Source organism: Asparagus officinalis, chromosome 10 (assembly GCF_001876935.1).
Source record: "Asparagus officinalis chromosome 10, Aspof.V1, whole genome shotgun sequence".
Lineage (NCBI taxonomy): Eukaryota > Viridiplantae > Streptophyta > Magnoliopsida > Asparagales > Asparagaceae > Asparagus > Asparagus officinalis.
Window position 1 is genome coordinate 39,461,606 of NC_033803.1, and position 25,265 is coordinate 39,486,870.

General features: G+C 46.7%; 1 protein-coding gene across 1 annotated transcript; it reads left to right on the forward strand.

The window, feature by feature from the left end:
- On the forward strand, nucleotides 24,411-24,995 carry LOC109826658 (tropomyosin alpha-1 chain-like). Its single transcript, XM_020393678.1, has one exon. The coding sequence runs from the start codon at nucleotides 24,411-24,413 to the stop codon at nucleotides 24,993-24,995; it is 585 nt and encodes a 194-aa protein (XP_020249267.1).

Sequence of the window (25,265 nt, forward strand, 5' to 3'; positions counted from 1 at the left end):
GCAAGAGGCGGAAGACCGGGTTCGAGCCGGATCGGGTAGAGAAAGTAGCCAAAGATCGAAGCTGAAACTTGCCTCTCTTGACCATATGCCTGTTAGACCACGGGCGGTCTAGGTGCGTTCTTTCTTAAAACAGAGAAACACAACGAGCACAGGCAGAGGATCAAGGATAAGAGGCTAAACACACAGATCAGAAGGAAAGGAAAAAAGGATCAGGAGAGCAAAGGAGCGGATCAAAAAGAAACATAGGATACAGAAGCGAAGCGAATAAGAGGCAAGAAGAAACAACAAAGCACAGCAAGGTGAAACAAACAGAGAAAGAGGACGATACCGAACAGGGCAACCATGTCAGGAGAGAGGAACGGAGAGAAGAGGCAAAGGTAAAAGGAGAAAAGCATCTAATCATTACATAAGGAGAACAGCACGACATATCAGAGAGGTAGGAAAAAACAACAGAGATCTTTTTATGCTTCTTTGTGTTGTTTTGTTATAACTATGTTTGGATAGCTTGTCGTTAACTTGTCGAAACAATTCATCACAACTCTAGTTGTTTTTAATATTGGTTGAATGGAGTGTTATGCTTTTCATTACTCAACGTTATGCGCATATACTTTCCTTCTCTTGTTTCTCTTTAGGATTTTTAGCAAACCCTCAGCTGTCAACGGGTTTGATTTACCTTTACCGATTACCGTTTGAATTGGGCTAGTCATACTATTCCCCTCAGTAAGATGAGTTATCGAGTAGTTTCTCTTAAGCTTAATGCTAAGATTTCTGCTCTAACCTTTAGCCGTTTGAGGCATGGGTTTGAGTTAATCGTAACCGTCAGGTCATAGTTCGGTTGTATCGTAAGGATTTTAACTAAACAATCGTTACCCGTGGGTGCGTCCGGAGGGTACATCAATGGGTTGCATCGCTTGGTAGGTCTGATCGTGTAGATGAGACTATTCCATTGGTGGTTCGAAGCTTTAGATGAGTCAGAACACTCGAGATTCATCTTCAGAGGCGAACTAGACCCAACAAACGAGCTGTTCGGGCGAAACTCATTTCCACTGGTGAAGCGAGCTAGACATTTGTAGGCGAACTTCGCTTCATAGGCAAAATTTGAATTTGTGGAGGGCGAGCTCGCCATCAGTTCGCAGGCGAATTTCTTATTTAGGCAAAATTCGAATTAGTAGAAGGTGAGCCACGTGTTCATCAACAAAGCCTTGTGCCTCGTGCTTTCCAGCTAAGGTCGCGTAGGTTCGTCAGGTCGCATTAAATGCAATTTGACAAAGTGACGTCGCTTCTGTGCGCCTCGCTCGATGACTAATCGTGGATGTACTTTTTTGATCTCCGTTGTTAGATTCGGCTATGAATTTCGGTGCGAGTTCCGGGTTTCGATTCGCTCGACCCGTTCCCTATCTTGACGGTTCCTCTATAACCACCAAAAAAACGAACTGTTGAAAGCGATCCGGGACGTTGATTTCAATCATGGCCACGTTTCTCAACCGCCCACGCCTTGCCTCTTGAGAGCGATCTGGGCCGTTGATTTCGATCGTGGCCATGCCTCTCAACCGTAAACGTTTCGCCTTTAAATAGGCTTGTCCCCTTCCTTTGAGAACTGCCGTGCTCAGGAACTTTTGCTTACGCGAAATTTTTTAAAGAGAAAGAACTCCCACCTCGTTTTTGACTCTCCATCATGGCACCGAAATCCAAGAAATGTGTTGCGAAGGGAAAGGGTCCCGCTCGCTATCCTGGTAGTGTCGCCCCGCCAGCGTGCCCAGGACACACTTGGATACGTCGAAAGGTTTGTCTAACTACTTCGCGTTGCTAGTTGACGCTAGGTCGGGAAGATGAGCACTGCTTGTTCGTCTTCCTTTATGGATTTTGCTATTTTTGGCAATTTCCCTATTTCGGGTGAACCCCCCCTTTTCAAGTGGATTTGGCCTTTGCTAGGCGAATTCAGTTCCTGTTAGACAGTCTTGTTTTTTATCAGGCGGATTCGATTATCGCCAGGCAGATCTAGCCCAACAGGCGGGTTTGTCCTTTGTCGGGCGGGTTCTGCCTTTGTCAGGCGAACTTGGTACTGGCTAGGGGTACTTATTTTCGCCAGGCAGAATTTGTTTGCTGAGATTTGCCTGCTTAGAGGACTTGGAAGTTTTCTGATTCCAAATGCACATTCAGTTCTAATCCTTTGGCCTTGTTTTGCAGCCATGTTTTCTGATGAGGCCCTCCCGAAGGGTGTTGCCATTGGCCTTGCCGAGGGCTCAGGTTATACAGCGCCCTCCCGATTCCCTCTTCTTGATCCAGTGCCCGTGTTTGCTGCTGACAAGCCGGAGGACTTGGTCAAGAGAGTGGCTGATGGGCATCATCTTACGTTGCGTGAGTTGATCACCGATGCAGCGTTGACAGACATGGCCAGGACGGAGCTGAAAAAGCCCTAGTTCCTGTTTGGCGATGCCGCGGCTGACCCCTCGGCTCTGTTTCTTGGAGAGAGTAAATGACTTCGTGTCGTGGATGGAGTCCATTACTATCTTCCCAATATACCGAGGGGGTTTTCGATCGTCGAGTTACGGTCACTTGCAGTCTCGAGATGGATGAACTAGGATCTGACCCCTACTCAAGATGGGATTGTCTGCAGAGTCTTCACAGGCTTTGCATCCCGACTTGTTGAACAATGAATGGCCCCGTGGGGGAAACGAATATAGTGGCGGAGACTTTCCGTCACCGTTTCTACCGAGCCGGGGGGTAATTCCCTCTAAAGGACTTCAGGGCTTCGGAATGGATTCATTCTGCGCATGGCAGTGGCACTTGGTGGTCTAAGATCATGGAGTACGTCTTGACGGAGAACTCTGACCTTGCGGGCTCAGAGCTATTCACGGCTATCCGAGCCACCTAGCATGGCCTGAAGATCAATGCCCCCACAGTTCCATAGTATCTTGGAACTTTACTATCCAAATAGCGGTACGTTCTTTACTCCCAATGGCGAGCTTGGCATAACCCTCCATGAGATGTATGATGTGTCGGGGTTGCCTTTGGGGAGCTTCCCCTACGAGGAGTACGTACCAGGTCAGGACGAGATTGACTATCTTTTGGGTCGGTCCCCCTGGTGGTTGAGACTTTATGGGAGTTGCTCAGCCACTACTACATATGTCTCGATACCTTGGGCGCAGTAGACCATAAGGGCAAGAAGAAGAGGGCTCCCAGGATTAGTCACAAGAACTGGGCTGACTGCCTGTTCCTAGGGAATGATGTCAAGGGGAGGCCTACTCTACCATTGGGTGAGTGTGACCAAGCTGAGGTGGAGAGTCGGATGGCCAAAGGGGAATCTAACATAACCCTTGAGCATGACGAGGGTGGGTTCCCATTCGGGATGACCTTCCAGTTGTTTGTCAGAAATTTTGCAATAAGAAAATGAATGAAAGAATTGCGTTTGACTTTATTCTCTCTAACTGTTTAGAAAAAGAATGATTACAACTCTCTCTATTCTCGATTACAATTTGAATTCCTGATTACAAAAGAGAAGAGAATGATCTGGATTCTCTCCTTTGTTTAATTCTGGGTTCTTCACGGTGGCGATGAGATGCCTCCCTCGAGTGCTTGCGTCGAGTTTGCTTTTCATTGACGATCCGAATATCTATGCTCACTGGAATAGCAGTATTGTCTGGTTGATAACTCTTGACGAGATTTGTGATACAGAACGAGTAACAAACTCTGATAAAAAGAGTTGTTTGAACCGAAAATGATTCGGTTAATAAGCCAAGTATCTAACGTCTGGATCCCTCAATGGATGTTGATTCCCCAGACTGTATAAAGAGTTAATTCTCCAACTCTCTCTCTAAGATCCTCTCCAAAAGATCTGATCTCCAATGATATCTCGTCCCTCGATCTGATTATCAAAAATCTGATCCTTAACTCTGTTGAGTTTGTTGATATTTATAGGGGGATTAGGGGTATAACTGCCCCCATAATCCGCGCCTAAATGGGGGTTTAGTTACCCCATTAATCGGGTGTAACAACCCACGTAAACCACTCCCTATATCGTAGGTAGATCAACTGCAGGTCACGATCTCCACTAAGATTTCTTTGCATGATTTAACCATGTGCTCCTCGGTGTGTCGAATATCATTACACTGCTCATCAACACCTCTAATAGTTGCTAATATAATATTAGTTATGTTGTTGTCGCAGCCATCAAGATCAATCATCTCACATAAGCAGCTGTATCTTTGTTTGCAGCGGTTGAAGCTGCGTAGGTAATCAAATTGGTGTTGTGTCTTGAAGATGGGACGTAGGGAGGACTTCCACGTCTTGGTTTGAAGAGATCGTCGATTTGTAATCTCTTTCTGTCAGAGTGTTGCTAAAGATAGCCTTTTGGAAGTTGTCAGATTGTAACTTCCATCATTGGTGTTTGATGGGGAATCAGCTATCTTTTTTAGACAGCCTACAGAACCCCCTCCAAAGTTTTCGAAAGTTCGCGGTTGACTGGGATGAATTTTCGAAACACTTTGGAACCCAAAAATTTTGTTGATCAAATGTATCTTATCGCAGATGGAGTGGAGCATCTTTGTTGACTTCTTCATTCTCTTTTGGTTCATCCGTAATGACTTGGGCTTTAGCTTGTTTGACTAGTTTCATCATCTTCAGGGGAGTTGGACATTTCTAGGCTTAAGACAGATTTATTGCCATAGACGGAGAGAGCCACGAGCCTGTATAAGAAGGACTTTATCCCCAGCTTAGTCAGAAGGATGGCCTCGGAGGGATTTACTTCATCTTCTTTCTCGATCAACTTATCTGGGGTTATTGCTTGGAATATTAACCCCTTAGGGTTAATTATGTGATAGGCTGAGGTTGGTCACCAGAACGCATGTCCAAATCATGCGTTCGACTGCTGAAACGTGAAGGTGCGTTCGGAAATCAAAACCCCCTTTTTTGAAAACGCGAGAATCACGTTTCGGGTGAGATTTGCCTAAAATCCCACTTCGATTTGACAGCTATAGCTGTGTATAAATGGGTTATTGAGGTCAAATCAAAAGGTCATTCGACTTTTCTCCTTTTTACTCGATTTCTAAACAGGGCTCCTGTTCATCTTCTCCAGCGCTTCAACGGAGGAAAGGATCCGTTCCTAAATACTTCGCCCGTCTTCGTCTTCCTCGCCACGGTTGCCATGGGACCTAAGAAGAAAATGGCTTCCAAATCGAAGATCGCCGAAGCTCAGAGTGCTTCTTCAGCTAGAACCTCTGGGGACGATCAAATCCCCGCGTCTTCGTCGCTGGTTTCTTCAACTAATGGTAAGATTGAACCATTGGAAGTTGGTTTGATAGATCTCACGTCCCTTACCCCTGATTGACGATCTGTATTTAAGCTCAAGAGATAATTCTGGGTTGGTAATCGATTTCAAGAAAACGCATGGCCAGATCCATCGTTCATAAAATTTCAACGCAGGTTTAGACCCTGCGTTTAAAATCTTGGAGGTAGGTTGAGACCCCGCGTTCGAGAATCTGAACGCAGGTCTAAACCTTGCGTTCAAAATTAGATGCAGGTTAAGACCCCGCGTTCGAGATTTCAAGAAAACGCATGGCCAGATCCATCGTTCATAAAATTTCAACGCAGGTTTAGACCCTGCGTTTAAAATCTTGGAGGTAGGTTGAGACCCCGCGTTCGAGAATCTGAACGCAGGTCTAAACCTTGCGTTCAAAATTAAATGCAGGTTAAGACCCCGCGTTCGAGAATCTGAACGCAGGTCTAAACCTTGCGTTTAAAATCTTGTACGCAGGTTAAGGCTCTGCATTAAATGATCTGGATGCAGGTCTGAGACTTCTTCTGACTAACTTTTCTATTTGCAGTATGCTACTCCAGCGAGCCTCTTTCCTTCAACTATTACTTCGGTCATGCGGGAGGTGCGGTGAAGAATACAATCTTCAGTTTTGCCTTCGAGTATCCAACATTCCAGGATACCCACAAAGAATGGGCGAAACTCATTACTCAAGCTTTTCCCGAGACTCTCTGGTCTTTGGCTACGGATGCCAAATTTAAAACTGCAGAGCGTGAGATTTTGAAGAAGCCATCCTTCCTATTCGGGGATTCTGTAAAAATGGACCCCAAGCGGATGTCCGAGGGGAATTACAAATGGCTGAAGGTCGTCAACAACCGTCATCTTTTTCTTCCCAATTTGGAGCGGATATGGCCGATCTCTTATTATCAGTGCGCTTCTATCTCGCGGTCGATGAATTGGGAACTTGTTCAGGACCAAGGCGGTGTTGCTACGGGGCACATCACTCATCGGGGTACTCATCCCACTGGTTTTAATAATTTTATGGCTTTGAAGCCAGGTTTATTCCAAAAAGAGCACCCTGTCGGAGAGCCGGCTAAGTTGGCGGAGGTGTTTATTAGAACATTTATTTCTGTCAAAGGAGAGTTCCCTGCTCGGGATTTCAGGGCCCCTACTTGGGTTCACTCCAGTGATACGGAGTGGTGGGCCCGGATGATAAATTTCGTCTTGGAGGAACTAGAAGAACCTTTGAGAATTTCGGATTTGAGAGTTCCAATAATGGCCACTCGATATGGCATTCCTCCGAATTACAGTGGACTCTTCGCTATGCTAGAATTCTACAACCCTCACATCGGCACCTTTTTCACCCCAGTTGGTGAACTGGGCTTCGCTCTCCACGAAATGTTTGAAATTTCTGGACTGTCTTTTGGAGAATTGCCTTATGAGGAGTTTGTTCCCGGAAGCAGGGAATTAGAGATCCTGAAAAATGGTGCTCCCGAAATCTACGACACTTACTGGGAATTGATATGCCATTTCCAGATATGTGCACAAATTACTGGGAAAAGAGCAAGCGGCGTGAAACAAGGACAGTGGGCGGAGTATCTTTTCCGAAATCTGTGGGACAAGGAGGCTGAAGTGACTCGGATCACGGAACGCATCAACGACGCAACCTCTCATTATACTTGCGAGGTAGAAGAGGATGTCTTCCCGGCGTTTACCACGTTCGAAAGCTTCCACTATCAGGCAGAAGTCCCTATCTCGGACATGGCTTTGTTCGCTGGTTTTCTGACTCTTTGGTTGAAGCGTTGCGTGGTACCCACAAGGCCAGTGGATGCTATTACAGTAGAATTTTTGTACCCCGCCGTTCTTCTGGCTTATGGACGACCCTTGAACCTTCTTTCAGCCATGGTGTGCTGTTTACAAAGTGGCTTGCGGGAACTATCTTCCGAGTTTGTTGCTGTCAAGAAATTGGACTTCGACGGGAAAACTGTCATTCAGACCCCAACTCCTCGGGTGCCGATGCCGTACATTTATTTGGTATCTTGGTTTGTGTTGCATTGCCCCCCGATAATGACGACTCCCAAATCAAGTGGCACTTCAGTTCCTCTTGTTCAGCAGTTAGAAACCTCTGAGTGGGCTGGTTGGTATCAAGTTAAATTCCGTGAAATATTGAGATGGGATTATAATTACGAGATTGCTTGCAAGTTTCCTGCTTTCGAAGGTGGCGCGTATGGAGAACTTCATCAAGACACTCCGGGACCGAATTCTTTCATCAAGATTAGCAGGGGTGCCTTTTGGTGGCTTATAAACATTCGTCCGGGCTATCTTATTTTTCGACAAGGGAGGAAATGCTTTATTGAACCATATCAGCCTTATCGTTTTTCTCGGCAATTTGGCTATGATCAGCTCTATGTTGGGAACCCAAACCCTACTCTTGCATTCATAGGTAATGTGTATGAAGGAGCGAGAGATTAGCCAATTCAGGAAGAGGTCAGGATGCCGGATACTCGCGAGGTAGAACCTTCAAGAGTTCAGACTCGGAGTAAGAGTGCCACTGGAAAGAGGGCGCTAGGGCCGGTCGAAGAAGCCAAGTATGACAAAAGAGCTCGTCGGAAGTTAACGCTCGAACCCCCTGCTTCCAAACTTATGACGGATGCTCAGAAAGCATGGTGTACCGAAGATGAGGAACAAGAATCGACTGCTATGAAACTCTCGCCTCAGCCTGGTCTCCCTTCAGTTGGTCCTGCTTTAGGAGGCCATGATTCTTCTGCTCATTCATTACATGAAGAAGAGCGTGGAGATGAATCTTTTGCAGGGGGCGCAGAGTTTGTTCCCGAAGACACGCTTCATGATATAGCCTCCACTGCCTCTCATGTTGCAGAAGACATATCCCATGTCTCAGAACCTGTAGAGGCTGCCCAACAAGGCTCAGCCACGGACAAGTCTCCTTCCACTTCTGTGTTATTACCAATTGTAGGCGACTCGCAGCCTAGTCCTACTACTGGAATCATAGCAAAGCCTACTGTCGCCGAAGATGCGCCAGCATTTCCCCCTGTAGGCGAAGAGGAACCTATGGATCACAGCGAAGGTGCAGATGCCACAGATGATGAAGGCGACCAGCGTGGGAATGAAGGGAGCAATGACAACCTAGGTGATGACAGCGATGATCCCGATGACTGGGATATTCCACCACCATCTTTTTCCGACAAAGCGTCAGCCTACATTCCTCTACCTCCCACTGGTAAGTGTCGTTTATTTCGGCTTGCGACTAATCTTTAATCTGTATTTAAACGATTTTCTCATGCAGATCCTATAATACATGAGGCAAGTACTGTCACCCCTCCTTCGACGCAACAGCTTATGCTAGCGCCGGCTCAAGTGTCAGAGCCACCTCGCTTGGAGACCTCGACGACGGTCCTCCCACCGACGACTTTATTGACGATTTCTTTAGCCTCTACGGAAGTTGTAGATGTGCCAAGGTCATCTCAAATGGGGGAACTGATGACTTTGCAATCGAGTCCATCTCAGCTGGATATTGGCACTCCTTCCCAAGCTACTACACTGAAATCACCTACTGGTCTTTTACTTGGCTTCGCGTGTTCAGAAGTTTCTGTACCGTCGCCTATTGCTGTTTCGAGCCCCGCAGACGTACCAGATTTTGTCAAGATTTCCCTTGACTACTTGGGAGGGCTTACCAAGAAAATAATTGAGGTTGTGCTAGCCGGACGAGATACTTTTGATACCTTCAAACCCATGCTCACGAATAGTTTGAACCAGTTTGAATAACCTCAAGCTCGTAGGTGACGTCGACGTTGTTCAGCGCTGTTCCGAAGCCATCTCTCGTCTAGAGGGACAACTCAGATTCTTGGAGGCTTTGGGTCGCGCTGATATCCAACCGCAGATTGCATCCACATTCGAGGATATCCGGGCCGAGGAAGTCAATAAGTATGAAGTCACTTGACGTCATATAGCAGAACAAGAGATCGAGGTGGAACATCTGCAACAACTGCATGCTCAAAAACAAGTTGAGCTAGCACTCTCCAACACTTCTTTGGAGAATTTACGAGGGAAGATCATCGCCGCTGAAGCAGAGTTGGCTAGGATGAAGGCTCAGTTCAAACGAGAAGAAGCCATCGTCACTGAGCTCAACGTCAAGAATGCTACTTCTCTGGTAAATTACCGCACAAAAGCTAGCGCCCTGGAGGGGGCTAAGAAGGAGGTGGAGGCGATACTGTCTAGCGAGGACGAGCTTCGGAAACGGGCCGAGATGCTGGTTCGGGCCGACCATGAAGAAAAACTTTCCGACATTAAGTCTCAGCTAGCTTCATTTAATCTGATGAATTGATGAACCTGTTTTTGTATCGTTCTTTTGGTAGGAAGAACACTTATCTTAGGTCACCTTATTTTCCTTTTGAATAAAGGTAGTGCTGCCTTTTGGCTTTTCATTGTTTCTTTTTCATATCAGGTTCTGACATGGAATGATGAAATACCAGTTTGATATCGCAATAACTATTTATTCCTCTTGTATTATGCTTTTGCCTTAGATACTGGAATAATCCTGTAAGTGCCAGGAATGTAATATTAACATGGCACACTTTGTGGTCCTGCCGCTCTATTGTTAAGAGTCGACAAGTGAAAGGTGTTGCGATTGATGCAACTTTGGGGACCTATCGCCCTATTGACGAGAGTCGATAAGGTAGAAGTGTTGCGTTTGGAGCAACTTTGAGGACTTATCGCTCTATTGACGAGAGTCGATAAGCTAGAAGTGTTGCGTTTGGAGCAACTTTGGGGACTTATCGCTCTATTGATAAGGTAGAAGTGTTGCGTTTGGAGCAACTTTGAGGACTTATCGCTCTATTGACGAGAGTCGATAAGGTAGAAGTGTTGCGTTTGGAGCAACTTTGAGGACTTATCGCTCTATTGACGAGAGTCGATAAGGTAGAAGTGTTGCGTTTGGAGCAACTTTGAGGACTTATCGCTCTATTAACGAGAGTCGATAAGGTAGAAGTGTTGCGATCGGAGCAACTTTGAGGACTTATCGCTCTATTGACGAGAGTCGATAAGGTAGAAGTGTTGCGTTTGGAGCAACTTTGAGGACTTATCGCTCTATTGACGAGAGTCGATAAGGTAGAAGTGTTGCGTTTGGAGCAACTTTGAGGAAAATAGAGTTCAAACTCTGTAGCAATGAAACCCATAATGGGTTTAATGCTGACATAAGAAATGTACAAAAGTTTTAAGCTAAAGCAGCATATTTCCCAAGAATTCCAATTCTAGAACTAGGGGTACCCCCTGCGTTCATGTCCTTGAGTGGGACTGCGTATTTTTGAAAGAACGCGTCTCTAAACTGTTGCGTTTGGTCCGACTTTTTATGGACGCAGGGCTTTGTCCCGCGTCTAACAGGAAGCTGAAGCGGCCGTAATGATGACGAAGAGGCCTTTCTCAACGGGGAGTCTTGGAACTCTGCACCGTTATTAATTATTATAAAATGGGTTTGATTAGTCTTGTCAGAAGCCTTAACACTTAGACTTCTCTCTTGCACCCAGAAACGAGTTTCTTCTCGTTAATTCTTCCATGATTTGATTTCGTCGTCTGGCCATGGCTCCCAAGAGATCTCACGAACAGATGGCGGACATTCTTCCGCCGTTGAAGGGTGCTTCTGAATCTGCCTCCGGACCGTCGTCGACGCCTCCGGCGTCTGGTCATCGAGGTAATCCTCGTTTTCTTCTCTGTTTAAGTATTCTTTGTGATATGTGTTCTTGAAATCCCCTGACTGGACTTTGGTTGATGATGACGAATAAGATTCGTCTCTTCGATCTTGAAAAGAACTTGTATGTTTCTTGACGAAAAACTGTTCATCTCTTTGATTTTGGATGATAAAAGAAGTTCTTGTGTCCATTGTAATGGTGAAGAATCAAACCCTTGACGTTGAACACACGGAGAAATTTCTGTATTTGTTGATAAGATTTGTTCGTTTTAGATACGAACAATCATTCATGTGTTCTTTGATCTTGAATGTGGAAGAAAACTTCCGTGTTTATTGATAAGTTGAAGGGTTGATCCCTAAATCCTGAACGCAGGAGGAAACCTTGCGTTCATAGCTGTTCAACGTAGGTTTAGCTTCCTTGCGTTCAGACTGATCTTGACGCATGCTTAGATCACTGCGTTTGCATTTATCTGCATTTCTGACTTTGCTTTTGGCTTGTCTGCAAGGTGGGGCTTCTGCCGCTGAACCTATCGTCGTGTCTGACGATGAAGGAGAAAGATCATCTCAAGAAGACGTCCCTCTTATTCCACCCATCTCTGTGATCTTCCCGCACGAGGACTTCGAGCGGGTGTGTGATGAGAAGGTTCGTCTGTTTCCCCATTCTGTTCTTTTTCTTTCCAGACGTTTAGAAAACTTGGTGAGGCAAGCTTTCTGCATTGTGATGCACGGGTGGGGCTCTTTCTCTGAGTTTCGAGCGCCTATTGTGGAAGGGTTGAAAGCTCTTGCGGAAGTCAACCCCTTCTGCGCTAAGCGCTTTGACGAGACGATATATCGATACTCGGGGGCCCCTCGTTATCTAGAGGAGCTGCAGCACACAGACTTGGAGTCTAAAATCCAATGGGCCATCGGCGAAGCTATGCTGAAGGAGGGGATTTCTGATAGGGTCCGAGTTCTGGATATTTCAGAGAAGAAGGCTCGTATCTGGAACTTGCAGAAGCAACGTCGCCAAGCCAAGGCCAGACTGAATGCAGGGGAGATAACTCAGGAAGAGTTCAGCCTTGAGGATGCCACTCTCGCATCAGAAATTCAGGCTGAGAAGGAGGCTGTCGAAGTGCTAAAACAGGAGGCCTCTGCTGCTGCGGAATCTGATGCTCAGCTTCACAAGAGAATTAGAGAAGAGGTGCTGACGAAGCACGAAAAATCCATATCGAATACAAAGGCTCATCTTATGAGTTTCTCTTTACTTTAAACCCCAGCAACTCTTACTTTTGATTTTGTAACAACTCTATGCTACTTCCTCAAACACTTATTATCTGCATGAAATGAACTGCTGCTGTTTTTCTTGCATTTTTCTGTGTTTGTCTGGGATGTTGCAGTCTTGTTGTGATGTTGGAACTTCTGCAAATTATTCCTTTGTGTTCGTATGATTTGAACACAGGCCCATTGAGGACATCTTCTGGAAGTTGAAATGATCATGTTGTGCGTTCGTTGGTGCGAACGCAGTGCCAGGTTCTGCAGCTGTAGGACTTGAAACGCAGCTGCAGTCAAAGGACTTGCATTCGAGAGGACTGAACGCAGTCAGGTCTTGCAGTCGTGGGACTTGAAACGCCGCTGTAGACTTATTTTGAACGCAGCCATAGGACTTGCGTTCAAGAGGACTGAACGCAGTCAAAGGACTTGCGTTCAAGAGGACTGAACGCAGTCAGGTCTTGCAGTCGTGGGACTTGAAACGCCGCTGTAGACTTGTTTTGAACGCAGCCATAGGACTTGAGTTCAAGAGGACTGACGCAGTCAAAATTGGGACTTTCACCAAACAGATTATGCTGATAGCTATCTGAAAGACTTTGGAAAATTCTTTTATTATAATGATTCTCAATAACTTAAATCGTCAGAGGTGTGATGTTAACTTGACGACATACAAAGTAGGAGAACTTCTTTACTCAAACGAACATTTGATAAGCAACCCCCAGCTAAACTCAAGAGACTTGCAGCTTACGGGTAATATTTCTTAAGAAACTTCCCATTAATTGGCATCATAAGTCTGTCGCCTTTCTTGTTGATGAGACGGTAAGCTCCGTTGGAATAGACTGTCTCAACGATAAAAGGCCCTTCCCATTTGGGATTAAACTTCCCTTTGGTTTTATGAGTCATCACCATGGGTCGTTGATTAGCCAGAACCAAATCACCTTTCTTGAAAATCCATTCCTTAACCCTTTGTTGTAGGCTTTGGAAATACGAGCTTGATATAGTTCAATCTGTTGTTGAGCTTGGAGTCTCTTGTCGTCTAAAGCTTCGAGTTCCTGCAAGCGTCGTTGGTGTTTCTCTTCGTCTGTCAGTCCAGTTGTGACCGCGACTCTCAGAGACGGGATCTGAATCTCAAGTGGTAATACAGCTTCACAGCCGTATACTAAGGAGAATGGCGTAGCTCTGGTAGAGGTCCTCACTGTTGTTCGGTAGGCCCACAAACATTCGCCAAGTCTTTCGTCCCAATCACGTCGGCTTTTGGAAACAAACTTTTTGATAAGCTTTACTATGGTTTTGTTGAAAGCTTCCGCAAGACCATTTGCTGGCGGATAGTATGCCGTAGATGCGACGCTTTGGATGCGCAATTTATCACAGAATCTCTGAAATCCAAAGCTAACGAATTGTGTTCCGTTGTCGTGAACTATTCGTCTCGGGACTCCAAAGCGATAGACAACGTGATGTTTAATGAACTTGATCACATTCGAAGTCTTGACTTCTTTCAACGGGATTGCTTCTGCCCATTTGGAGAAATAGTCGGTCACGGCCAGAATGAACCGGTGTCCTTTGGAAGTCGGAGGAGAAATTGGTCCCACAATATCCATGCCCCACATCTCAAATGGCCAAGTTGCAGATGTAGGATGTAAATTACCTGGCGCTTGATGGATAAAATCTCCATGAATTTGGCATGCGTGACAGCGTTTAGCATAGTCGACTGCGTCTGAAAACATCTTTGGCCAATAATAGCCAATTCGTCGAAGGCGATCTCCTAATTTAGCTCCGGGCTGATGAGCCCCGTACATTCTGTCGTGAGCTTCCTTAAGGGCCTCTTTCGCTTCCTTTCGAGAGAGACATCGAAGCAAAACTCCGTCGTGTGATTTATGATATAGGGTTCGAGAAACCGCATCATAATAGAACTGGAGGGTCTTTCGTTTGATAGTGGCCGCTTCCTTAGGGTCATCAGGCAATATTTTGTATATGGCATAGTCGATATACGGGAATCGCCAATCTCTAGCTTCAAACTCCATCGAGGTTGTACAGACTTCCCCTGTCATCGTCTCATCGGAGCTTTCCTCCATAGGAATCTTGAAGCAGTATAACTCGCGTCCTGTAACCGAGATTGTAGTTTCAGCCCCTGGAGGTAACGCTAATGAAGTTGCCAGCGAGGCTAAAGCGTCTGCGTAAGCATTCTGAGTTCGTGGAATGTATCCGATAAAGAAATCTTTAAACTTCTCAGCTTGCTTTAGCACTGCGATATGATACGAGATAAGATCCTCATGCCGCACTTCGTATTCCCCTCGGACTTGATTAACGATGAGCTGAGAGTCACCGTAAGCTTCGAGGTGCTGAACATTAAGTTCTTCGGCAAATTGCATTCCTAATAGTAGAGCATTATACTCGGCTACATTGTTGGTGCAGGGTTCGATTAGGGATAACCCCCTTGGGATTACGTGACTGTTCGGAGAAACGAGTACGACCCCCACTCCTGCGGTGATTGCTCCGTGAGGGTTTGCTCTAGATGCACCGTCAAAGAATAATTTCCACACCTGTGTGGTTTCTTGAGTAACGTAAGTTTCAGCGACTTCATCAGGCAACTCTTCATATAATTTAGATGTCCCTGGCACCGGGTGATCAGCTAAAAAATCTGCCAATGCTTGACCCTTGACTGCCTTTTGGGGCAAAAACTGCATATCATATTGTGACAAGAGAATGGCCCACTTTGCGAGCCGACAATTTAGAGATGACGGTTTCGTCATCAGAGCTCTCAAGGGATTCACTTTAGAGATGACGTGAATTGTTTGTCCCACTAGGTAGTGTCGCATCTTTTGAACTGTGAATACCAAGGCGAGACATTCTTTTTCAACTGGATTGTATCGGTGTTCGGCTCCTATCATAGTCCTGCTTAAGTAATAGATGGCTTGCTCTTGACCCTGATCATTATTCTAGGCTAACAGAGCTCCAAGAGAATGTTCCATGGCTCTCACATATAACAGGAATGGCTTCCTTGATTTTGGGGCTACAAGAACCGGCAGTTGAGTAAGGTACTCCTTAATCTCCTCGAATGCTTTTTGACATTCTCTATCCCAGACAAATGATACTCCTTTCTTCATGAGCTTAGAGAAAGGTTGGCAACGCCCTGAGAGATTTGATATAAATCTACGAATATAAGCCAATCTCCCTTACAAACCCCTGAGCTCTTTGAGATTCTTAGGCGGTGGCATGTCTTGGATAGCACGCACTTTTTCCGGGTCGAGAGAAATTCCCTTGGAGGTAACGATAAATCCCAGGAATTTTCCACTTGATACCCCGAGGAATGATTTTGTCGGGTTCATCTTCAATTGATGTGCTCGCATGATATCGAACATTGTCTTCAAGTCTGTAAGATGATCACCTTTGTGTTGGCTTTTTACTGCTATATCGTCAACATAGCACTCGATCTTCTTACGTAGGTGCTCGTGAAAGATGACATTCATTGCACGTTGATAAGTTGCACCCGCGTTTTTCAGGCCGAATGGCATCACTGTATAGCAATATACCCCCAGTGGTGTTCTAAAAGCGGTATGCTTTTCGTCTTCTGGGTGCATCTTGATCTGATTGTACCCGGAAAACCCGTCCATGAAAGACATCCTTTCATATCCACAGGTGTTATCGATCATGACGTCGGTGATAGGAAGCGGAAACTCATCTTTTGGACAAGCTGCATTAAGGTCACGGAAGTCAATGCATATCCGGACTTTACCGTTCTTCTTGGGCACTGGGACGATGTTAGCCACCCAGTCGGGGTGTTGCTCTTCCCTAACGAAACCCGAATCTATGAGCTTTTTAACTTCTGACTCAATTGATTCCATGATCTCTGGACGAAACCGACGTTGCTGTTGTTTAACAGGTTTGGCATCCGGATCGATGTTGAGACGATGCATGGCCACTTTTGGGTCAAGACCAGGCATGTCTTCATAATTCCAAGCAAAGACATCTATATATTCTCGGATGAGAGATATAAGATCTTCTTTTTCGGATGATGATAAGTCTTCGGCTATGAAAATAGGCTTGGGGTTAGATTCATCTCCCATGTTGACCGGAATCACTTTATCTTCAGTGGGTGGTTCGCGTTGTTCAAAGCGCATATCCCACAGGATGTTAAGACATTTGATCCAAGGATCATCGGTTGATTCGACTAACTCTTCGTCACCCCCTGCGTCTTCATCTGGATGACTGGTCGAAACCATGTTCACAGTTAGGCTTTTAAAGAAAGGCCCAACGCTGACGTCGGATTCACAAGAAGATGTTTCAGAGGAATGGTCGTGACGCAGGTAGTTACTGATTTCGTTCTCTGAGGCTGACGGGGTTGTGACGTAGCCCACGCCTCTTCCGGTTTTTTGATAGTAATCCGGAGGTTTTCCTTCGGGAGTGAGAGACATCCGAATTGGTGTTCGCCTTCCTCTCCCGAAGTTTAAGCCCGGCAATGTGAGGCATGCTTCTGCACGCAATGTATGCCATGAGCTGGTACCTGTATTATGATTATTCTCTATTTGTCCAACTTTAAAAGATTCATCCGACAAGTACGCTAAAATAAAATCTTCATTAATGCACCACTCGCCCTCACTTGGTACATTATTATTGTTCTCGACTGGACCAATTACATTAAAGTTCAGCTCCCATGGGCAATTCCCTTCCGGGTCTGGTTCGACATCTGCCTTATTACCACTGTCGACGTCTTCTTCCTCTTGCGACTCTGAGTAGAAGACTGAATCGGTGTGGAAGTTTTCCACTCCCTTGAAGGGGTATTTCTCCGCAATCAGGGTTCGAACTTCGTCTTCATCATTGACATACTTCATGACTTGATGCAATGTGGATGGGACAACGCGATTTGCATGAATCCATGGTCGTCCTAATAACAGATTGTAGGATGTGTCCGCATCTATAATGTAATAAGCCACTTCGGATCTAAGATCTCCGATTTGACATCTGAGCTTGATCTTTCCCATAGGCCGAGTGCTGTTAGCATTGAATCCGAAGATAGTGGTTTGGGTAGCATGTAACCGATGTAAGGGAATCCCTAAAACTTGCATAACTCTGTATGTCATGATGCTAAGTGCCGAGCCTGGGTCGACCTGAACACGGCTGATTTCTGATGACCCAATATATCCTGTGTAATACAGGGGTCTGTCATGTTTATGTTTCACTTGCATATCTTCCTGAGTGAATGATATGTAGGGCAGGCTTGTGACTGCTTGTAAACATTGCAGACAGGATTGATCTTCAGATGCTTCGGGAATTGGAGTAACTTGGGTAATGAAGCTCTCCGTGTTCTTCAAAGCTTCAATCAGAGCTTCTCTGGTGGCTTTGGACAACTTCAAGAGCTCGTAAAGGGTGATCCTGGCTGGTATGTTGGCCAACTGTGCCATCACATTAAATTGGTAAGGGGCATTTGTTTCGCCAAGATCTTGGTGAAGATTTTTGTTGAACCGGAGCTCTTTTTGCTTCTTCCCCTTATCAACCGGCTTCTTTAGCACAGAACCCCCAGCGTCTTGGGGCTGTTCTTCAGCTTCTTGAGCGTTCTGGTCATAATTCCTCAAATAAGTTTTCCCCGACCGAGTACCGGGGTTACCTTCTGGGTATGCTGCTAGGACGATCCTCTCTTCTTCTGAGTCGGTGAGAGGTTTGAGATGGTCATTATTCTCATTAACAGAGGGGCTAATCATGTTGGATGACTTAGCCTTGCCTCTTTTCTGTCTGAACGAGGTGTTTGTCGATTGCTGATCTTCAATTAGGTCAGGATAGACCCACATGATCTCTCCTTTTGGAATAGTAAGGGGTACCAACCCCCTGCCCTTCTGGTTGTGTAAGTCGGTGTTTTTCAAGTGCATTTTCCCTTTATGGACGGGAATGACATCATCTGCAGCAGCTACAGGAGGGAACTCACCGAACTGGACCGCAATCAGGTTAGTAGATACAGTCTTCTGTTCCGGCTTCAGAGTGAGTACGTTAGCGTTCACCAAATTTTGCAAGATGTCTTTGAAGACATAGCACTTTCTAGTAGGATGTCCCAAGAACCTATGATAGCGACAGTAATTGGGGTCATCTACCTTTCCTGCTTCATCTGGTTTTCTGATTTCAGGGAGCTGCAATTTATTGTTCTTCCGAAGTAGTTGGAATAGAGTGTCCACATGCTCTTCTTTGAACGAATACTGCTTGGGCGCTCTTTGCTGATTGGGTGTCTTGCCTTGCTTAGTCGGCGGTGGTACTTGTGTATAATTAGCTGCTAAAGTATCTTTTTCCTTAGATCGTTGGGCGTTGTTCTGATTGCGTTGCTGCTGCGGCTTGGGTTGTGGTTCTTCTTCAGCTTTGACCCGAGCGACAATCAGTTGTCTCCAGGAGCGACATTCTGCTACCCCCATCTGAGCAAGGAGCTGGGTCTGCAAGTTGTGCCTGCAAGTTTCAACCAAGGTTGATTGAGTCATACCTGAGGGGCATCGCAATGCCATGCTGCGGAATCTTTCAACATAGGTCTTGATAGATTCTCTTTTTTTCTACTTAGTGGCGAGAAGAGTCGGGGCTGAGACCTCTGTGTCGTCTTCAAAGAATCTGGCCAAGAAAAGCCTTTCGAAATCTACCCCTTTCTGAATAGATCCAGCAGGCAGTTTCATAAACCATTCAAAGGCGACACCTTTGAGGGTACCGATGAATAGCCGGGTCAGAATGGCATCGTTTGACACTACATCTCCAGTCTGAGACTTGAAGTAGTAGATATGCTGATTTGGTGATCCTGTACCGTCAAAAGGTTGTAGCGTCGGGGCCTTAAACTTTCGGATAGGGAGCAGGGTAAGGTTGTATCACTCCTTCCTCGCGAAGCTCGCTTCTGTTGGCCATTGCATTAAGGCGGGCTTCTAGCTCATCTACTTTGGTTGACTGAGGATATAGCTCTTTTTCCACCTCCTTCTCACCTTCAGAAGAGGATCCCAGGTTGTGAGTCTCACGATCTGAATGTTCGTGTACTTTTTGCTTTCCCTTTGATGTTGTCTTCCGGGAAGATTCAGGTTTTTAGCCTTTTTCTGCCAGAACCTGGGCCAACATGTCCTTTAATTGGAGAAGCGTCTTCTGTTGCGCCTGGAGCATGACATGATGTTCGTCCACCCTTTTGGCTATGTCTTCGGGGTTTCCCGTCATGTAAACAGAAACTTTTTGTGCTCCAACAGAACTTGAAGATTGAGATTCAGCTATATTGCCGAATGTTCATCACTCGTCGTAATCCCTTTGGCTAACTTTTGATAATTAATTAGTCGTATAGCTCTGGTCCGTGACCGAGTATGCCGATACACCCCTTCGAACTCGTCACAAATTTCTCGAACAGTCGGGGAATGGCTCCTTTCTGATTCATCAGAACTAGGATACGAGATCTTCCCTCTGCCGGTCATGTTGATAGTAACCTGAGGATACTCGGCTTCAGAATCTTTCTTCTTATGATGGCGTCGTCTCTTGGTAGGTCTGACGACATCCGCCAATCTGTCGAACACCGATTGTCGGGGTTCAGGTGCGCAACATCGGCACTCGGAGAGGACTGCTGAAATAATCCTCTCACAATGGCAGGAATGATTCGCCTGTTGTATTGGTTTTCTTTTAGAGAGTAACTCCCGTAAGTCGGGGTTTTGAGATTGACTCTTCATCGGAGATAGGACCCTCTGTTTCTGAGGGGGCGAGACTGGTTCTTGGTGGACGTGAATCTTAAGTCCACTTCGATTCTTTTTAACTTGGCGGACCACATCGTATTCGGGAAGCGAAGTGCGAGGGTCGCATTGTGATTTATAAACACCAGGCCTTGGCCTGCGTTCAGTCGATGAAACAGACCCTTTAAGGTCTTGTTTTGTTTGGACGCACTCATGAGGCGTCTGTTTTCCTTTAGCAGGGTTGTGTTTTGATTAGACAACGCACCACTGAGGGTCGCGTTTAAGTTGAATCACCCGAGGTTCATAATTGGATTCGTTACCTCGAAGTGTGCATTCTGGAGTATGAACGCAATGCTTGGGCAGAGCTTCGGAAACGCAATCCTTGCGTTGGACCAAGGATTGATTTTCTCGGAGATGTGCTCGTCGGATGGATCTTCTCCGTCTGCGTTGGACCAAGGATTGATTTTCTCGGAGATGTGCTCGTCGGATGGATCTTCTCCGTCTTCGAGCGGCATTTTTCTTGGCTTGTTTCAAAGTCTTAGCAGCAGCGTTGTCGACGTTGATTAGGCCTTTCTCTGTCATAGGCCTCTTATAACCCTGTACACGCTGTGTCGAAACAGGTGCGAGATCTTCAGCTTGCAGAGCAAGTTTGAGGCTTTGGCCAAAGGAGAGGGCTTTCTTTGGCGTCTCAACAGCAGTTAAAACCTCTTTAGAGCTCTTACAGGCATCTCGCCTAGCCTTGGGGCTAAGCGATCCAGAGGAGAGAGCCTCCTCGTACTTGGCTTGGTCAAACTCCACAACAAGAGTTTCGACGGTTGTTCCAGTGAGGTGAACGTCGGATATTACAATTTGAATTCCTGATTACAAAAGAGAAGAGAATGATCTGGATTCTCTCCTTTGTTTAATTCTGGGTTCTTCGCGGTGGCGATGAGATGCCTCCCTCGAGTGCTTGCGTCGAGTTTACTTCTCGTTGACGATCTGAATATCTATGCTCACTGGAACAGCAGTCTTGTCTGGTTGATAACTCTTGACGAGTTTTGTGATTCAGAATGAGTAACAAACTCTGATAAAAAGAGTTGTTTGAACCGAAAATGATTCGGTTAATAAGCCAAGTATCTAACGTCTAGTCAATCCTCTTTTTCTGATTCTAGGAAATCTGATCAAAAGATCCTCTCCAAGTAATCAAAATCCAATCTCCAAAAATCCGTCCCTCGATCTGATTATCAAAAATCTGATCCTTAACTCTGTTGAGTTTGTTGATATTTATAGGGGGGTTAGGGGTGTAACTGCCCCCATAATCCGCGCCTAAATGGGGGTTTAGTTACCCCATTAATCGGGTGTAACAACCCACGTAAACCACTCCCTATATCGTAGGTAGAGAACAGCTTCAAAGTTGTTACGATCACGTTTGAATGAGTTAGAACCTTGACTTGCGTTCTGGCGGTAATTGGAAAGAGCTGCTGTGACGAGCTGCGTCGTGCAGCGATAGAGCTGCGTTGGCAGCGATTGATGAGCTGCGTTTGGCAGCGATTCATGAGCTGCGTTGGCAGCGATTGATGAACTGCGTTTGGCAGCGATGGAGCTGCGTTCGAGCTGTTTGTTGAAGCTGCGTTCGAGCTGATTATTGAAGCTGCGTTCGAGCTGTTTGTTGAAGCTGCGTTCGAGCTGATTATTGAAGCTGCGTTCGAGCTGTTTGTTGAAGCTGCGTTCGAGCTGATTATTGAAGCTGCGTTCGAGCTGTTTGTTGAAGCTGCGTTCGAGCTGTTTGTTGAATCTGCGTTCGGGTTTCTCTGTCTTTATATATGGATGACACCAATGACCAGTAAAGGAGGTCTTATTCAGGCCATAACGCTCTATCAACTGTAGGTCACAATCTCCACTAAAATTTCTTTGCATGATTTAACCATGTGCTCCTCAGTGTGTCAAATATCATTACACTGCTCATCAACACCTCTAATAGTTGCTAATATAATATTAGTTATGTTGTTGTCGCAGCCATCAAGATCAATCATCTCACATAAGCAGCTGTATTTTTGTTTAAAGCGGTCGAAGCTGCGTAGGTAATCAAATTGGTGTTGTGTCTTGAAGATGGTACGTAGGGAGGACTTCCACGTCTTGGTTTGAAGAGATCGTCGATTTGTAATCTCTTTCTGTCAGAGTGTTGCTAAAGATAGCCTTCTGGAAGTCGTCAGATTGTAACTTCCATCATTGGTGTTTGATGGGGAATCAGCTATCTTTTTTAGACAGCCTACACCAGTCATTCCACCACCTGGCTAAGTCTCCTATATCCGCAAAGGCTCTGCTCGTGGGATACCTCATGCTTTGGTTGAAGAGGTGTGTGGTTCCCACCCACTCCTTCGAGGCACTTCCGGTGGAAGTGGTTTACCCTATGGTACGCCTAGCCTATGGGAGGCCGTATGCGTTGGTGTCGGTAACGGTAGCCTGTATTCAAAGGGGGCTTCGCACACTGACAAACCAGTTTTTCCGCATGTCGTATGTTGACGAGGGTGAAGGCAAAGTTGTTAAGACCCCTAATCCGAGAGTGGGGCTGCCGTACACTTATTTGATGGCGTGGTTCGTATACCATTGTGAGTGTTTGATGAGTGCCCTAGCGGCTCTACAGGAGGAGGGATCTGTCATGTTCGTCCAATGTCTGGAAAGATGCTCTTAGAAGTGTAAGGACGTCCTCAACATGAGGAAGACGTTGTCTTATTTCGGTCATTACAATTTCCGACGATTCTTCCCTTACTTCACTGGGGGTGGCTATGGCGAGTCGCTTCAGGACATGTCGACGGCAGGCCATAACACCATTCTCTCTTGCGACGCCTTCTAATGGTTAGTTAACATCCGGCCGGGGTATCACGTCTTGCGAACGGGCTCTGTGTGTTACCTCGAGCCTTATTTCCCTTGTAGGTTTGCCCGTCAGTTCGGGTATGACCAGCTCTATGTTGGGAACACCAATCCTCATTTTTATTACGAAGGAGGTTTGGTTGATGGTGCACGAGGGTGGTTCTGGACCTACGCCGGTGGCACCAATGTGCACTTCGAATTACCGGCTATGGATCGTGACCTTCGTCATTTGCTCCTCTATTATCGGTGGTATCGAGGTGCTAGCGCAAACCCTGAGGGCTTTCGGTTTCAAAGTTCTTGTCTGGCAGAGCGCGGGCGCCGCTCGAGGGTAGATCCCCGCTCCTCAAGTTTGAAGGGGTCCCTGAAGAGGAGGCTGAGGATCTTCACGCTGGCTCGGGAGACTTCGGGGAATTCGCGGCTTGCACCCCATCCCCTCATCCTCAATTGGATCCTGTTGACGTGCCGGGAGGATCTGATGAGTTGGCTCGGGCAGGTGAACACCTGGAATAGGCCCGGGGAGCAATCGCTGGGCGGCTGGGGATGCCGCTCCTGGATCCTAGCAGCTCTCTTCTTTCCAAGCGACAACGTGACGCCACGGCCGACAGTTCTAGGGTGGAGGTGGCCAAGAAGGCCCATCACGAGGAGGCGGCTGAGGCTATCGGAGTGGTGAGAGGCCAGGATGACGCAAACCCTATGCTAATTCCTAGGGTGACTACTCCTACGACCAGTGGTATTACGCCCGCTTCACTTACTGCCTCGGTGATGGTTCCGGCAACTTCGGAGGTCGTTCCCTCATCGTCTTCTGTGGAGCAACAGGTGGTGGTTTCAACGACTCCCACCATTATGCCGAGAGGTAACCCTTAGTACCGCTATCCTCATGTGCATGTGTCGGAATTAGCATTATTGATGTCTCCGTGTTAACCTCAAATGTAGGTACAGCTTGAGGAGGCGATCGCCCATTCCTTCCGATGAAGACGGGGGGGGGGGGCGAGAAGGCATGAGGCAGAGCTTGGCGACTCAGGCAAGCAGCATGCGTCCGAATGCCTCAGCCGATCTATCTCTACTAAACTTCCCATGGGGTTCTTTTCAAATGTTATTGTTAACCTCCCTCCTATATTCACAGCTGCCCCAGCCTCAGATGCCGCTAGAAAAGAGTATCCCCCCTCTTGGGTTGATCAGTCGGTTGAAGAGGGTAGCGAAATGGACAACGAAGATGATGACTCTATCCATGAGATGATGTCAAGTGATGAGGGACCGTCTGACTCTGAAGGGGAGATTCACACTCCTGAAGAAGCGTCGGTCGAGATAGGGTCGTCAGCCCAAGGGGCTTCTGCCCGAGGGGAAGCATCTACCCGTGTGGTGGTTGATCCCTCGCCCCGTATCTCGATGACCGTTGAGGTCACGCTCAGATCCATGGTCAAGACCCCGATGGTATCGGTTTTGTGCCTTCAGTCTTCAATTGGTGGTCTGTTACCCACATCCCGCCCTGTCGTGGCTGCCAGTGCTTTCGGTCCCGACACTCCGTGATTGGCGACATTGGCGTCATGTTGATGAGGCCACCCTCTCTCTCTTGGCTCGTTCGTGTAAAAAGTTGGTGGATCGAACCATTGCCAGCCTCTAAGACACCCTTGCAGACATCATCAGGCTCGCTTTGGAAGAAAGCTACCCCTTTGAGAAGTTCAAGGAGGCCCTTGAATATCATATGGGCTTCTTGATCAGGCTACTGGGTCCCTCCGCCACCAATCCGTACTTCAAACGTTTAGAGGAGGCAGAACAGACCATCCGACAGCTGCTTGCCCTTCGCACCATGAGTTTCGAGATTCTTCATCTCGCATCTGGCGATGTCCAGATAGCATTAGAGGATCGCAATAGTAGACTGGAGGAGACAACGTCGTTGGATGCAAGGCTGACGAAAGAGCTGGAGCGCGCTACGGTCGAGAACGAGCGAGCAAGCCCGACACACCAAGAGGCTGATTCCCGCATCTCCCGCCTGTCTTTGGAGATAGCGGAGACCAAACAAATCATCGCTAATGCGCAGGCCTTATTGGCTACCCAGGAGAAGGCTCGCGAACAGGTGATGGGGGAGTTGGAGGAACTTGGGTCTCGACGGCAGCTGGCCGTTGACGCTATTGAGGAGAAAGACCGAGCCCTCAAGGAGGTGAGGCACACTGTCCAAGACTTGCTTTCACGCTCTGAGGAGGATATTCGTCGAGAGATCCTGAGGAGGCTCAAGCTCAGGCGTGCTGAAGAGATTCACGAGTTGTATTCGCGACTGAGAGATTTGTAATTTGCTTTTGATTGTATCATTGTATTCAAATCTCTCTTAATGAATGGAATCGTGTTTTTATCCCAGTCATTGCTCCTTTTATTCTATGTGTGTTCGTTTTGTCGCTGGTCACCGCGGGCGCTGTCAAGTTAACCGTCGGTTGATTCGCATCGGGTGACTCCTGGCTATGGGTAAGTCCCTGCTGCATGCGAACTTCAGCGTTAGGTGGTACTGCGAATAGTTTCAAGCTTTGCATGAGTCCCAACTGGGTTCAATCTTCATGCGAACTCA